This window comes from Aegilops tauschii, chromosome 7, assembly GCF_002575655.3.
Source record: "Aegilops tauschii subsp. strangulata cultivar AL8/78 chromosome 7, Aet v6.0, whole genome shotgun sequence".
Classification (NCBI taxonomy): Eukaryota; Viridiplantae; Streptophyta; class Magnoliopsida; order Poales; family Poaceae; genus Aegilops; species Aegilops tauschii.
Window position 1 is genome coordinate 194,667,935 of NC_053041.3, and position 15,462 is coordinate 194,683,396.

Here is a 15,462-nt window from a genome sequence, read left to right on the forward strand (position 1 = left end):
CATTGAAATTGGGCTTGGAAGAGTATCATTATAATATCATGCCTAGCTAAAAAGGCATTAAAGAAAAGCGCTTGTTGGGAGACAAACCAATATTTATCCTTACTATTTTTGTGTGTTCACATGATTAAGCTATTGTAGCAATCATGTTTTATAGCTTTTGTTTCAATAAAGTGCCAAGTAAGACCTTTGGGATGGCTTACTGTGATAGTTGATTTGATCTAGCTAAAAAACAGAAACTTTTGCGCTCATTGCCAGAATTTTAAAAACTCACGGAAGCGTGCTTTTGATCTGAAATTTTTACACAAGATTTATATACAAATTGCCTAGGTTGTCCTAATTTTTCAGAATTTTTGGAGTAGCAGAAGTACGGTTGTTGTTCAGATCATTACAAACTGTTCTGTTTCTGGCAGATTCTGTTTTCAATGCATAGTTTGCTTGTTTTCTAGTTTCTATGGCTTATATTGCTCAATATAAATTGTAGAAATGATATGGTACGGTAGGCATTGAGTGATAACAATTATGAATCTTGCCTTTGACAGTACCAAAGTGAATGATTTACTCTTTATCATACTAACCCATCTCACGACGTTCCGTTAAATTTTGTGTGATTGAAGTTTTCAAGTTTTGGGTGAGATATCGATACGAGGAGAATAAGGAGTGGAAAGACCCTAAGCTTGGGGATTCCCAAGGCACCCCAAGGTAATATTCAAGGAAGACTCAAGCGCCTAAGCTTGGGGATGCCCCAGAAGGCATCCCCTCTTTCGTCTTCAAAACCATCGGTATACCTTACTTGGAGCTATATTTTTATTCGTCACATGATATGTGTTTTGCTTGGAGCGTATTTTCATTTTACTTGTTGTTTGAATAAAATCATTGGATCTGAAATCTTGAATGAGAGAGAGTCCTCCCATGGCTAGTTATTTATTTGACTACTCATTGTCCTTCACTTATATCTTTTTGGAGTAGTTTGTCATTTACTCACGTGCTTCACTTATATCCTATGAGTAAATGGTTGAATGAATTGAATATCATAGATCTGAAATTATATATGCTTCATATGCTTATCCCATGGGGAGTAATGACTTCACTTATAAGAAGTATAGGTGGTAAAATTTATTGAAAGTTAGCAAACTCAACATTGGTCACTTGAACAATTCATGAAAGAATATTGAAGGAAGAGAGATTTCACATATAAATATAATATCTTGGACATCTTCTATGATTGTGAACCCCATTAATTATTTTCAAACTTGATCAAATTAGTTGAAGTTGGACAAGGAAGACAACTTAATGAGTTATGTTTCGGTATATTTGTATAGAAGTTATATTGTTTTGGATCTCCTAACATGTGGTCCTTGCTTAGGATCCTTTGCTAGCCAAAATTTTGTACTAAGTAGAGATACTACTTGTGCATCCAAAACCCCTAAACCCAGTTTCATGCCATGAGTGTCATCCATATCTACCTATGGATTGAATAAGATCCTTCATGTAAGTTGTCATCGGTGCAAAAAGCAATAAAAATTGCTCCTAAATATGTAAGATCTTTTATTGTAAGGGAAAATAAGCATTGTAAAAACATGTGGTGGTAAAGAAATAAAAGCGACGGACTGCATAATAAAGGTTGCTATCACAAAGGGCAATACAGCGTGACGTTCCTTTGAATTAAGTGTTTGCACATTCACCATTTAAAAGTGCATGACAACCTCTGCTTCCCTCTGTGAAGGGCCTATCTTTTACTTTCATGTATTTAGTTTTATGCAAGAGTCAATAGTATCCCTTCCTACTTCAACCTCAATTATTCTTTACTTCGCAAGCATCATGTGGTGGGGAAAGATCCAAGCATATATTGCCATTTAAATGTATTTGATCATGAATTATTATTGTTGACAATTATCTATATGATAAGTAAGTTGGGAGGCGAAACATTAAGCCCCTACCTTTCTCTATGTTCAATGGATGCTATTTGTTCTAAAAATATGCTTTGAGTGGTAGCAATCATGGAAGACTATATGATAGTTGAGTATGTGGGATTTGCTAAATCAAAGCTCTTACATAGACCCTTCCTGAAAATAAGATGAATTGCAATTGTTTCATGACTAAGAACATAGTTTGTTAGTTTTCAAGAAAGTTTATGGTCTATGCTTTAACATGTGAATAGCTTGTTACTTGATCATGAAAAGCTTTATGATATGAGCTACTGTTATGATATATAATGATGCTAGAAAAAGTGATTGAAATTATCATTGATCAAACTTGTGCACTTGCTAGCATTCCACATCAAAAATTCTGTTTTTATCATTTACCTACTCGAGGACGAGCAGGAATTAAGCTTGGGGATGCTTGATACGTCTCCAACGTATCTATAATTTTTTTTATTGTTCCATGCTATTATATTATCTATCTTGGATGTTTTATATGCTATTTTACATGATTTTTGGGACTAACCTATTAACCTAGAGCCCGGTGCCAGTTTCTGTTTTTTCCTTGTTTTGAGTTTCGCAGAAAAGGAATATCAAACAGAGTCCAAATGACCTGAAAATTTACGGTGATTTTTTATGGACCAGAAGAAGCCCCCGAAGCAAAAGAGTTGGGCCAGAAGAGCCACGAGGCCTCCACAAGGGTGGAGGGCGTGCCCTACCCCCCCGGGGGGCGCCCTCCAGTCTTGTGGGCTCCTCGTGGACCCCCTCCTGACTTGTTCTCGATGACAAAAAATCCTACAAATATATAAACCCCCAGAAATAAACCTAGATCGGGTGTTCCGCCGCCGTAAGCCTCTGGAGCCATGAAAAACAAATCTACGCCCTCTCTGGCACCCTACCGGAGGGGGCCATCATCACCAGAGGCCATGGAGGAGAATCCCGGAGGGGGCCATCATCGCCATGGAGGCCGAGGACCAGAGGGAGAACCTCTCCCTATCTAGGGGGGAGACCATGGAGGAGGAAGCACAAGGGGGAGAACCTCTCCCCCTCTCTCTCGGTGGCGCCAGACTGCCATCGGGGGACCCATCGCCGCGGTGATCATCTTCATCAACATCACCATCCTCATCTCTTTTACCCAGTCCACTCTCCCGCACCCCGTTGTAATCACCTACTTGAACATGGTGCTTTATGCCACATATTATGATCCAATGATGTGTTGCCATCCTATGATGTTTTGAGTAGATTTTCTTTGTCTTTTGGGTTGATTGATGATCTAGATTGGTTTGAGTTGCATATTTTATTTCGGTGCTGTCCTATGGTGCCTTCCGTGCCGCGCACATGTTAGGGATTTCCGATGTAGGGTGTTGCAATACGTTCATGATTCGCTTATAGTGGGTTGCTTGAGTGACAGAAGCATAAATCCGAGGAAGAGGGTTGTTGCGTATGGGATAAATGGGACTTGATGCTTTAATGCTATGGTTGGGTTTTACCTTAATGATCCTTAGTAGTTGCGGATGCTTGCTAGAGTTACAATTATAAGTGCATATGATCCAAGAAGAGAAAGTATGTTAGCTTATACCTTTCCCTCATATGAAATTGCAATGATGATTACCGATCTTGTTAACAATTGCCTAGGACAATTCCGCATGCCGACCCATCATTATTCCACACTTGCTATTTATAATATATAGTAATATATTAGAACTTTATGTTAACAACACCTACTTTTATATTTTAGTTCTCCGATATCATGCAAAGTTATCCTCTTCATACCCACAACGTAGTTTTATTTCTCGTTTCTAGATGGAAGCAAACATTCAGTGTACGTAGAGTCGTATCAGTGGCAGATATGACTTGAGAGAGAATATTGATCTTACCTTTAGCTCCTTGTGGGTTCGACACTCCATACTTACCACTTCCACCTTTGGAAATTGCTACGATGATTCCTTGCACTTGGCGATAATCAGCGAGTTCGCGCTTGGCGCCAGCTCCCCTCATTCATACCTTTGTAGAGCGGCAGCTCCATGTTGAAGCCGACCCAGAGCGGACGTGACGTCTCACTGACTCCAGCATTGAAGCGGTGCGTCGGCCGAGGACGCCACCTGCGCCGCGTCCCCGGTGTCCACGACTGTTCAATGCCGGCAATGCATTACCGGACGGGACAGGACGGATATCTACCATGTCCCGCTCGTCCGTATGCCGCCATTAAGCAGTCTCGCCGGCCGAGAAACCCACTCCGGCGCCGTGCATTGATGCACCCGGACGCGTGGCCTCACCGGAAGTCGATGTTTAAAGGCGGCCACACCCGGCTAACTCCATGCCACAACACAAGCCGCTCCACATCCTCCTCCCTTGCACCACATCGGCCATGACTGCAGGCGGCGAAGTTTTGTTGGGGACCCTTTCCACGGAGATGAAACACGAGGTTGCCGCCCTTGCGGCCGCCTGGCAGAGCCACCGTGCCAGGCGGATCGAGGCCGGCTTGCCGGCCAGATCGCCCGAGGTCTCCGACGATGAGGACGACCCCACGGTGGAGACAGACTCCAACGACACTGCCTCAGCGCCCGCGCCTGTGCACGCGACTTCACCATGGAGCAGGCGCAAGCGCACTACAGCTCCGCCATGGCGGAGGTGCAACCGACGCCTATGTTGGTGTTCGAGCAGGTGCAAGAGGAACATCGATACAACATGTTCCTCCTGGAGTAGCACCGGATGACAGAGGGTCAGATCTATGCGAGCACGCGAGCGAGAAGGCCATGGCCGCGGTTAACCCCAACTTCGTCGTGAAGCTACGTGCCATCTACGAGGTCGTCCACGCTCAAGCCGCCGCTCGCCAGGAAGCAGCTGCCGCGGAGTCGCAGCTCCAGGCGATTGTGGACGAGAACAACGCCGGCTGCGCCTCCTACGCGCCCCGACGAACTATCTTGCGGCCCGGTAGGACGACGACAGCGCGGCGCCACCATTTCCATCGTGGATCTCACGTCCACCGGTGACAGACAAGGCATTGACTCCTCCGAGGATGAGTAGGGCACATGAGGCGGCAGGGCCTTGTGTCCCATGTGGGCCAGCCCGTCTTCCGTGTTCTGCTCTTCCTCGCCGGAGACCGCAACTTCATTTCATCGGTCTTATTGCTGGTGTCCATAAAAACGGCCGATGGAGGACGACAAGGGCTTGGACGCCAGACGCTGCCGTAGGATAGGTTTAGGGTCGGAACAGGTTTTTTTGTTCTAAATGTTCAAAATCTAATGGAAACCCGCCGTGTTTGTATGAGTGTCGTCCGGTTTGTATGAAATCCATCGTGTTTACATTATTTCATCTGGTTAGTTTAAATAGTTGTTAAAATGTATGCGGATAGCGTTGTATGGCGGTCTCCCGCATCTGTGTCCACGACTGGTTCCCCTATCCGCGAACGGATGCGGGAGAAAATTTATGGGACGCCGTTGGAGTTGCCCTAACAAAGATGAAACATGACGGGCCTTTTTTCACATGATGAAAGGGGACCCTAAGATTCTACTTACTTTGAACCGGAAAGAAGATTAACCGTTGGTTTCTTCCGAAATTTTTGTTCTGTTTTCTCTCAACATTGAGCTGTATTTCCTTGAACAGCAATGGATCTTGCAGTTGTTACATCCAGGAATGAACCGGATTATGAGACATGCAAATTTTACTTCCGAGTTCTTCAAAGAATCAAAGGAGATTATGGAAGGCCGGCCCCTTTTTTTCTGTGAACATTCTCGGGTCATGAATGGCTGACAGCACAATGTGATCACATTTGAATGGTGATTTGGCTGGCGAACTTGGCTAACAAACAAATATTTTAGAGTAATTTACTAGCGCTAATATTTATCTGAACAAGCGAAGCCGGTAGCTGAGAAAGATTTGAACCAACCTAAAATGCTTCATAGTACTTCTAACTTTTCTGGAAACTTTTATTACCCCTGACGCCCATATGTTAAAGCGTTAAAATACATAGTATAATTTAGAGTCTTGCTATAATTAAGCTTTGATCTTGCCAAGAAGAGAGAAAGATCAAACGCATACTCATAGAATCAAGCTCTTTTTGCGAGGAGGTCTTCACACAAGATTACCAAAGAATCCAACAAGCTTTATTCATAACATTATATGGACAACATGATAGAAAAGAATGTCGAACAAACAAAAGAGGCAAGAGCTAGCAACACTCGTCAAACCACCGCCGACCTCTCAAAGGAAAAACTCTCTGTTCCGGCGTCCGGCCATCCAACCCAAAGCTGCGACCATGGACCATCCATCTACTGCATCACCGCCGCCGCGAGAAGGGACACCAGTGCCGAGGACACCAAGGCCAACGCGGACACGCCGGCGGCCGCGCCGGCGTCAGGCGCCGGAGCGGGGGCCGAGGAAGGCGCCATGAAGTCCTGCGCCGACGCAGAGGCAAAGAAGACGGCCACGGCCAGGATCAGCACGGCGATGCGCGGAGCCATCACGACCTTGCGCTGTAGCTTGCGAGTAGATCGGAGGATCGGCGAGGAGGGGAGTGAGTAGTCTGGGACTCTGGGTCAACTTGAAGTCTGGGGGCCTGGCTCGGTGGGATGGGATGTGGGGGATGGAGCCATAAAGGGGATGCCATGGGGTTTATATAGCAGGCCGACCGTCGGTTCGGTGGTCGCGCTCTTGCGTTCTACAGGAGGCAAGAATTGGGCGTGGGTAGAACCAGGACGCGTTCGGCCGCGCGGCGTGGGAACGCACGTTGTGTGGTTCGGCGCGGCGAGTGCGCGGGGGAGTTTCCGCGTCGCTGGCGCCCACAGCTCGCGCGCGCCATCGGTGCAAAAGCCAATTTGTGGGCGTAATGCCAAGGCTGTCGATCGACCTGACATAGTTGCATTGTGACCCTCAAAAAAGAAAAAAGACATAGTGGCATTGCACGTTGGCCCGGCCGGCCGCAAACGAGGCTTGAAGCTAAGTGGTGACTCGCCGAACACCAAAATGTCCCCATGTGCCGATCAAGTTTAGGGTCTTCCACGAGGGCGAGACCACAAGATTTTTTTTCTTTTTTGCAGGAAGAGATTACAAAGTTAACGACGCCTGCTTTTCTTTTCAGGCGAAAAGACGGCGGCTTTGTTGACAGATATGTATTGAAATGTTTACCTTCAGTCGACCTCCCGCCTCATTTTTCAAACCTTTCCGAAAAGTTTTCTTTAACACGGGGCAAAATATTTGCCATTTCCATGGATTAAAAGAGAAGTTTCAGTGGTGAACTTCCAAGTGATAGTGTCAGGTGTGTTGATGTCGAAAAGATATGCACCCTAACTAGGGAAAACCTTCTTCCCTTCGATCTCCGTTGGTGAGTCCGTGGATTCGCCTCCCCTCCGCTTGCCGCTCCGGCGGCCGGTGGCGGGGAGGGTATTCCTGGTGCCTCGGCTTAGATAGGTATGGTTATGGTTCCCTCAGGGGCGGCACTCGGACGGATGGCGACGCTTCTTCTTCGAGTCAGTCTTCCGAGTTCCGATCCTCCTCAAGTTCGTTCATCGGGACTGTTTAGACGAAGCTCCGTCATAGATTCCTGCCATCTCTTCGGAGCGGCGAGGTTAGGGTTTCTCGTCGTGCGTACGTAATGACGAGATTTAATGTCAGGTTCTTCGGATCGATTCAAGAATTCAATGGCGATGACTACGGCTCCCGAACGTTGGTCCTTAGGGGCACGTGCACGAAGACTTCCCGGCTATCATCGACAAGGTCAGGCAGCTCCGATATGGGAGCAGCGACAGGGGTGCATCGGCAGCTCGTTCTGGCGGCGGCAATGGTCATTTGGTTGTCCATGAACCTCGATGTTATTTTTATTATGTTTGGGGTGCTTTGTACTCTCGGTGAATCTTTATTTATAATAGATATGATATTTTCGCAAAAAAACAAGCATAGTGAAGGCCCACCTGGCTAACAAAGACGAAACATGACAGGCCTTTTTATTAACGGGATTACAAAAGCGCGGGAATAGGAAAAAAAATAAAAATGTGATAGGATTGCATGGCTAAAACAGATAATTGTGAAAACACGGGAATTTGTAGAATTGTGTGGTCAATTCGCAACAATAGGAAAAATATGAGAATCCTAGAAGACAAGTCAAATAATGAGCATATAAGAATAGGTTTGTCTGGCTCTGGAGAGGGAGGGGTGATGACCGCGTTGTGCCTTCAGCTAGATTCAGTGCTTATAATTATAGCTAGGTGGTCCATGAACCTGGTTATATTTTCTATTACTTCTGGTGTTCGTTGTACTATCATGATAGTTGATGAATTGATTCCAAGTTTCTCTAAAAAAGTTAATATTATACTTTATTATGGTATTTGTCTTGTGCAATGTGCACGTTTAAAAAAATAGGTTTGAATGCATTGTAAAATTCCTTTATTCCTCCTATGAAATCCAAACCAAAGGGAAAGATCCTTCTTCTTTTTTTTCTATGGCTCCTTCCTTTGAATCAAATGGATGTATAATGTTATCATAGAAAAATTTCTTATTCCTATGTTCTTCCTCCAATATTCCTACAAATCAATGAGGCCCAACATGGGTGTTGTGGTTGGACAACAGTCCAACAATTCAACAATGTACGGACAGCCACTAGTATTTAGGAGGCTTTTCAGTGGCGTAAACCAAAGACACAACACCACTAGTATATTGTTTTTTCTGTTCTAGGGTCATATTTGGGTATTTTTAGGGTTTTAGTGTTCTGGTAAAAACTTTTGCCCTTGATTTTTTATATTTAATATACATAATTAATAATGCAATGTATTTTTTTTAGGATCCATATGCCATTTTGTGATATTAATTTTTTTTCTAGGTATATAATAGTTAGAATTCAAACTTGAACTACAAGTACATTAAAAATACCCAAAAGTTGATAGAAAGATCATATTTAAGTTCTTTATTATTTAGTTAGGTACTCCCTCTGTAAAGAAATATAAGAGCGTTTACGGAGGGAGTAATATGCAAGAATGTTAGGAAAACTTAATTATCTATGTGGGAAAATGCAAACAACTATACTTAGAACGTAGTGTTTTTGATTTTAGAAGAATGTTAATGAAGTCTATTTAAACTTGGCATGGCGTGTTTGTATGAGCTTTATAGGTTGTGGTTAAAATTCGAGAGAGATAAACAAAATTTGTGATGTACGCTGCATAGAAGTTTTTTTTTTGAGAATAGAGTATGCAGCCTACTCAATACGGAGCAGTACGTTCAGAGAGCATTAGATGACGAAGACTATTCGGCACGTTCGCGATCAACTCTTGCTCTCCCGAGCTCATGGTTAGTGCAGCCAGTCCATGAGCCAACTTGTTCATGTTCCTCTTCACGCACTGAACAGTAGAGGCTGAGAAGGCGGCCAATGACTTTTTGATGTCCAAGATTAGACCATAATTGGGGGACCGTGTAGGCTGTGGTGCCATCAGTTCATTAGCAATGGTTTGATTGTCCGTCTCAATGGTCACCTGGCCATTATACACCTCTGCTATGGACTGCACTCCTATCAGAATGGCTCTGGCTTCGGCCTCCTCAACACTCCGACATAGGGGTAGAATCTTGCAGACTGATTTGAGGACACAGCCCCTGTGATCTCGGCCCACAGCGCCAGCTGCACTTTCTCCTGTCTCATCTAAATAGGCTGCATCAGTGTTGATTTTAACTGTACCATGTACAGGCGGAATCCACTTTTCATCAGAATTTCTATTTGCATGGATGGGGCGTGCTGAAATCTGGGCGTCAATTGCTTGAGTGTTTCCTGCATTCTTTGCATCATCCCAATCAGTTGATGCCACTGCCATTCTTAACTCCTCCTCATACTTTTTCATAAACAACACTGATCCGCTGATTGTCTCTCTGCCATTATTTCGCAAGCAGTCCTCTCTGAGATGCCAGCATCGCGAGAGTAGCATAAGGATTTTGGTGCGCATCTCCTCACTTTCTGTATCCAGCACTACTTGCAGCCAGTTCTCACCTGTGAACCAGAATTTATGTTCAGCAGGTAAACTCCACACCTCTCTCATAGCAGCTCTCAAGGCTCTACTCTTGGTAAAGATGACCACCGCGTGATATTCATTTTCTGTCCCATGTCCGCAAATGCTGTAGGTAGCATCCAGCTCGAGGGTTCTTTCCACTTGTTCTATTTTGTTGCTAGAGTATTGGTAGCCACTCTCCAACCAAAGATTCGAATTTTTTCGGGCACCTTGGATTTCCATATTAGGTCCCATATGCTACGGTCATTTGGGCCCCTAGTCGAGCTTGAGGAGTTTTGAGCTAGTTGTGGCAAGCTTGTCGCTGCAAGTTTGTAGGCACTCCTCCCCGAGAACTCACCATTTCTCTCGTAATGCCACGCCACACAGTCTTCCACATCCGAAGACGGAATGTGGATTTTGCAAATCTCATCTGCATCAAACGGATGGAAAATTTGCCTTATTAACTCCTCATTCCACTCCTTCCTATCGGTGTGCATGAGTTGATTAACCCATCTAATCCGAGATCTCCGTATGAATGCAGCTGTCCTGAGTCCCTCCCGTCGTGGGATCCATTGGTCCCGTTTTATTTGGATTTTCTGGCCATCCCCAACTCTCCATATAATTCCTTTTTTCAGAAGCTGAAGAACAAACTCTATTGCTCTCCAAACTGGGGATGCATCTGTTGCAAACACTGTATCTAGGAGATTTCCATGGGGAAAATATTTGGACTTTAGGACTCTCGCACATAGGCTGTTCGGTTTCTGGATCAATCGCCACCCTTGTTTAGCCAGAAGTGCTTGATTAAATAGGTGCATATCTCTGAAACCAATGCCCCTTGCCCTTTTCGGTTTAGTCATCTGTTCCCACGACATCCAGTGTACGCTGCATAGAAGTTGATGCATCTCCAAGGAAGAATCATAATTTCAAAGGGAAAGTCCAATATTTGAATGCAAATCATAGTATCCTCTATCATTTGTAGTCTTGTAGATGAAACATTTTCTACATTGTAGATACGTTTCGAAGGTAAAGTCCAATATTCAAATGCAAACTCGTAGTTTTCTTTATCATTTGGAGTTGAAACATTTTGTACATTCTAGATACACCATTTATAGGTTCCATGCTAAAATTTGGTATTTTAGGGTTCATTTGCTATTTTTAGGGCATTTAGTTAATCAATTGGTATTTAATAGACAATTCAAATTTAATCTATATGTACATTAAATTTGCTGAAAAATTATAGAAAGACCATATTTAAGCTCTTTAGTATATAAATAGGTATTATGCATGAATATTAGGAAAACTTACTCTTCAGTGTGGGAAATTCAAACAATTATACTTTGAGGTTAGGGTTTTCAAAAAAAGTTATTAATGAAGTCTTATTTTTTTTTGAAACTTGGCATGGCGTAATTGTTGGTATGACCTTTATAGGCTGTGGTGATAATTTGGCTTTTGTAGATGTCCTGTGTTCGACTCCATGACCCATATATTTTTCCCAAATTGCTACACACTAGTGGCGTGCCACCGAAATGAAATGCCACTAAAACTTAGCAGTGGCGTTCGGAGATTCATGCATGCCACTAGTATCTACATGGCACCTGGCCCTTCATCTTCATTATGGGCCCCACTCCACTTCCCTCCCTCTCACTACCTTGTCGAACCCCCTCCATCTCTTAGCCTCTCACTTTCACTTTCGCGTTGTTCCCTCTCCCAAAAAAAGCCCAATCACCGACCGCTACTGCAACTCTGAGAACCGTCGTTGGGCACCCCTTCCTCGGACCCACGCGACGTGGCACCTCCGGATAATCGATATACCCCCACCATGGTCGAAGCGGGGGCGGCCCACATTCAGAGGCACTGACGCCTCTACCGCCTGTCGCTCACCATGGGGTGATGATCCCCGATCTCCACTGGGAGGCAAGGAACAAGCTCGACGCTGGCGCCTCCTCGACCTCCAGCTAATGTTCCACCCGCTACTTGCTCGTGTTGTCACACCTCCTTGCGTCGACTCTGAAGATATCACAAAGGCAAAATCCAAAATCGACGAGCTGACAACCAACTTGTGCGGGTGGGGTATCATCTAGTTAAAATATTAATATTCCAAAGAGGTAATTACATCAATGGTGCCTAAACTTGCCACCAATGTTCAGTTTTGTGCACGAACTTGAAGAATACACCAATTTGGTGCAAAAACTCGGCTCTTTGGTGCAAATACGGTTCGAATCACGTTTTCATACGTCCACGCTGCTGACCAAGATGCCAGCGTGGTCGTGGGACCTAATGTCAGCGAGTGCCATCGCGCACCAGAGGAGTGTGGCCGCGTGGCTGGGTGGAATATTACAGAAACCCCCTTCGTTCTGTTTATTTTTTGCACATAAGCCCTGACCCGGTGGGACACAGCAGCCCGCCCCTGCCCCCCTCCCAAATCCCTAACCCTCGATCCCCTTTCCACCGCGGCGGCGTGCTCAAGTAGGACGGCGGCGAGGGCCTCCTCCGTGACCGTGTTCTTCACCAGGCACACCAGCTGCGCGGCCGGCACGCCCTACGCCCTGCCGCGGTGCTCGAGGCACGCCGCGTTGAAGCCGTCCATGCCCAGCGCCAGCGCGTCCGGGAGCATGTCCGCCGGCTGCCACAGCTCGTACGCCGGCTTGTGCAGCGACAGCACGTGCGCCTTTGCCCACGGCTCCAGTTGCTGCAGTACCTCCAGCCTCTACGGCGCAAGGTACCTCCTCCGTTCCTCCTCATCCTCCCGCCGCTCGGCCATTGGTCCTCCTCTGCTACTCACAGCGCTCCTACACCTCCTGTCCCAAGGGCGACTTGTGTGGGCACAGAGATGCGCTTGCTCGACGTGTATGCAATGAAGGTGTGACACAGGGCCATGGTTTTTGGTGTGACGGTATGAGGTAACATTGGGTCTGAATTCAGAAGCTCTTAATTCTGTGGTTTGTGATAATTTGAGTAGATCACATCAGTTATTACTGGAGCCTCTTATTAGTATGTGAATTGTTTATTAACAGGATGAGAGGACTTGTGGTTATGACAAATGGATCGACAAACCATGGCAGGGACGGGAGAGAAGTGTAATTGCTAATCTTGCTAGCAAGAAAGAGGTTTTGGAGAAGAAGCTGAAGGAGAAAGATGGTGGCATAGAAGCTGTGAAGGAGAAGCAGATAATGGAGACGAGAATGATTGCAATGGAGATCAGTTGCTATCCAGAGATAGGATGATAAAGTTTTGCTATATTAATGTATTTTGGTTTAGTCGCAATCATGTTTGCAATGGCTGGCAGGTCCTGATGCATTTTGTTTTAATGTATTTTGGTTTAGTTGAGACAAAATTAGTATTTTGATGAACTCAATGAGATGTACTACTGAAATGCTTGGTCTGTGTATTGAAAGAAAATGGCAATTCGAGATGTTTTGTTTCCTGTACTGCAATTTCAGATTAATGTCAATTTCATGTACAACAATCTCCTGTACCGAATCAATCTCATGTACCGAATTGAAATTATTGTTTCATGTACCTGTACATCAAACATGATTTGAACCGAATGATTCATGTACTATAGTAGTACATCATAGCTAAAATTTGACAGCACCACTTGATATTCAATGGCAAATTTTGACAACAATTGTGTGAACATCATAGCTAAAATTTGACAGCAACACAATGATATTCTGTGCAAATTTTTTAAATTTTGATAGCAAGAAAGTGATATTCAGTGCCAAATTTTGACAAGATTTTTGTGGTCATCACAACTAAATTTTGACAGCAAGACAGTGATATTCAGTACCAAATTATTGACGGCAACACTATAAATAGGTCTAGTACATAACATGACAGCCAAATACTTAAGTTCAAGGTACATAACATCAGTACATCACATCCAAATGTTCATTACATTAATAAGAACAAGTCTGGTAATCAAAATAGGCCTCTAAGCAAAAGATCAAGTTCATTGATGAACTTAGGTGCATTTTCATCAAGTTCAGACATGAACTTGTGTATTTCTTTTCCCATCTACATGGAGAGGAAGTCATCAGTCCACTCATCCCCCTGTGGTGCATTTTGTGTGACTGGCTCCTCCTCTGCTCCCACATGTGAGTTATCTGCATCTGCTCCAAACATCAAGTTCCATGGTCCAGCCCCTGTCGTTCCTCCATTTGCACCTACTCTTCCAGCACCTCCTCTTGGACCTCCTGTAGCATTGCCTCTCCCAGCTCCTCTTCCACCTCCTGTAGCATTGCCTCTCCCATTTCCTCTTCCACCTCTTCCTGTAACTTGCCTCTTCCTTCCTCTTGCATTTTGATTTACTTGGTGGCTTGATTGAGGAACATCTTCAGGAATATCTTCAGTAACGCCCCTCCTTCTGACCCTGCCACTTGACATAGCTGTTGTCACTCTAGGTGGAGGCACGGTAGCTCTGGCTTGTGCAACAAACGCAGATTCAGGAAGAGGGCCATGATCCATGACTGGTTGATATGACATCCTCTCCTAATAATTAAGCAACGGAAAATGTAGACATTCAGTTGAAGTGATAATGAACAAGATTCAAACAAAGCATAGCAGATTAAGAACTTTACCATTTGTTGCAAGAGATAAACCATTGATCCTGGGGTCTGAGTTGGATCCATGGTTGGATGTACTGTGTGTGCCATTATGTTCTGCATTTACAACAGTTTAGTTGCACATATGACTGAAAGTAATTACAGAAATAAGAAACTAGGTGCATGCTGTAACTTACAGAAATTATGGATGGATCATCAAACTCGTCTTCCGAATCATCTTCTGTAGCTTGAGGTGCCTCTCTGTTAGTTTCTTGCCATTTATTGTGGCCTTTCTTATTGTGATTTGCACCTCCACACAGAGAACAGTGCATGGTTACACCATGTTTAGTCAGTTTCTTCCCTCCTTCCTTGTCTTGCTTCTCTTCTGGATCTTTCTTTCTATTTCTCCTTGGTCTGCCCATGACCTTTGTGTACACAGGTGGGTACACCTCTACTCCATCCATCTTTGTCCAATGCTCCTGGTCTCTCATTGGCTTGATGTTGAAACCATAGGCTTTTATGTATGTTTGTACTGAATAGCATTCATGCACCAGGCTTTCAGGATCAATCCTCTCCTCTCTAGCACAAGCTATAGCATGATGACATGGAATTCCTGACAGCTCCCATCTTTTGCAATCACAACTCTCATTGTTCAAATCAACTGTATAAGAATGGTTCATTGACAGCACCTTGAAAACCTTTTGACCTGCCCCTTGAACCATGCAGTGAGCAGCCCATTCAGTAAACTTGTCAAGTTTCTTTTGAATTTTTGGGCACAATCTTCTAGTCCATTTCCTATCAGTAATGCTACTGTTAAATTTTCAGTATACCTACTTCCTATTTCTAATAAAATCAAATCGACTATCCTCTATGTCATCAAATCTGCATCTTTTGTCCATCACAAATACCAAAAAAGAGGTGCCTTGGTAACCCACGCATTACCTAAGAACAAACATCAGTTTCAAATCCTAAAGTGTCATTGCGCATTAGGGTAATAACCTAAACACAACTAAGAATCATCACAACAGCACCATG

General features: G+C 44.4%; 1 protein-coding gene across 1 annotated transcript; it reads right to left on the reverse strand.

The window, feature by feature from the left end:
• Nucleotides 1–9,109: 9,109 nt before the first annotated feature.
• Nucleotides 9,110–9,934, reverse strand: LOC141027027 (uncharacterized). The gene has a single exon (XM_073503939.1). It carries the CDS (start codon nucleotides 9,932–9,934, stop codon nucleotides 9,110–9,112), a length of 825 nt encoding a protein of 274 aa, XP_073360040.1.
• Nucleotides 9,935–15,462: the final 5,528 nt, after the last annotated feature.

Coding starts and splice junctions, on each gene's coding strand:
- LOC141027027 (XM_073503939.1), bottom strand. CDS start 9,934: ATGAGAGAGGTGTGGAGTTTACCTGCTGAACATAAATTCTGGTTCACA.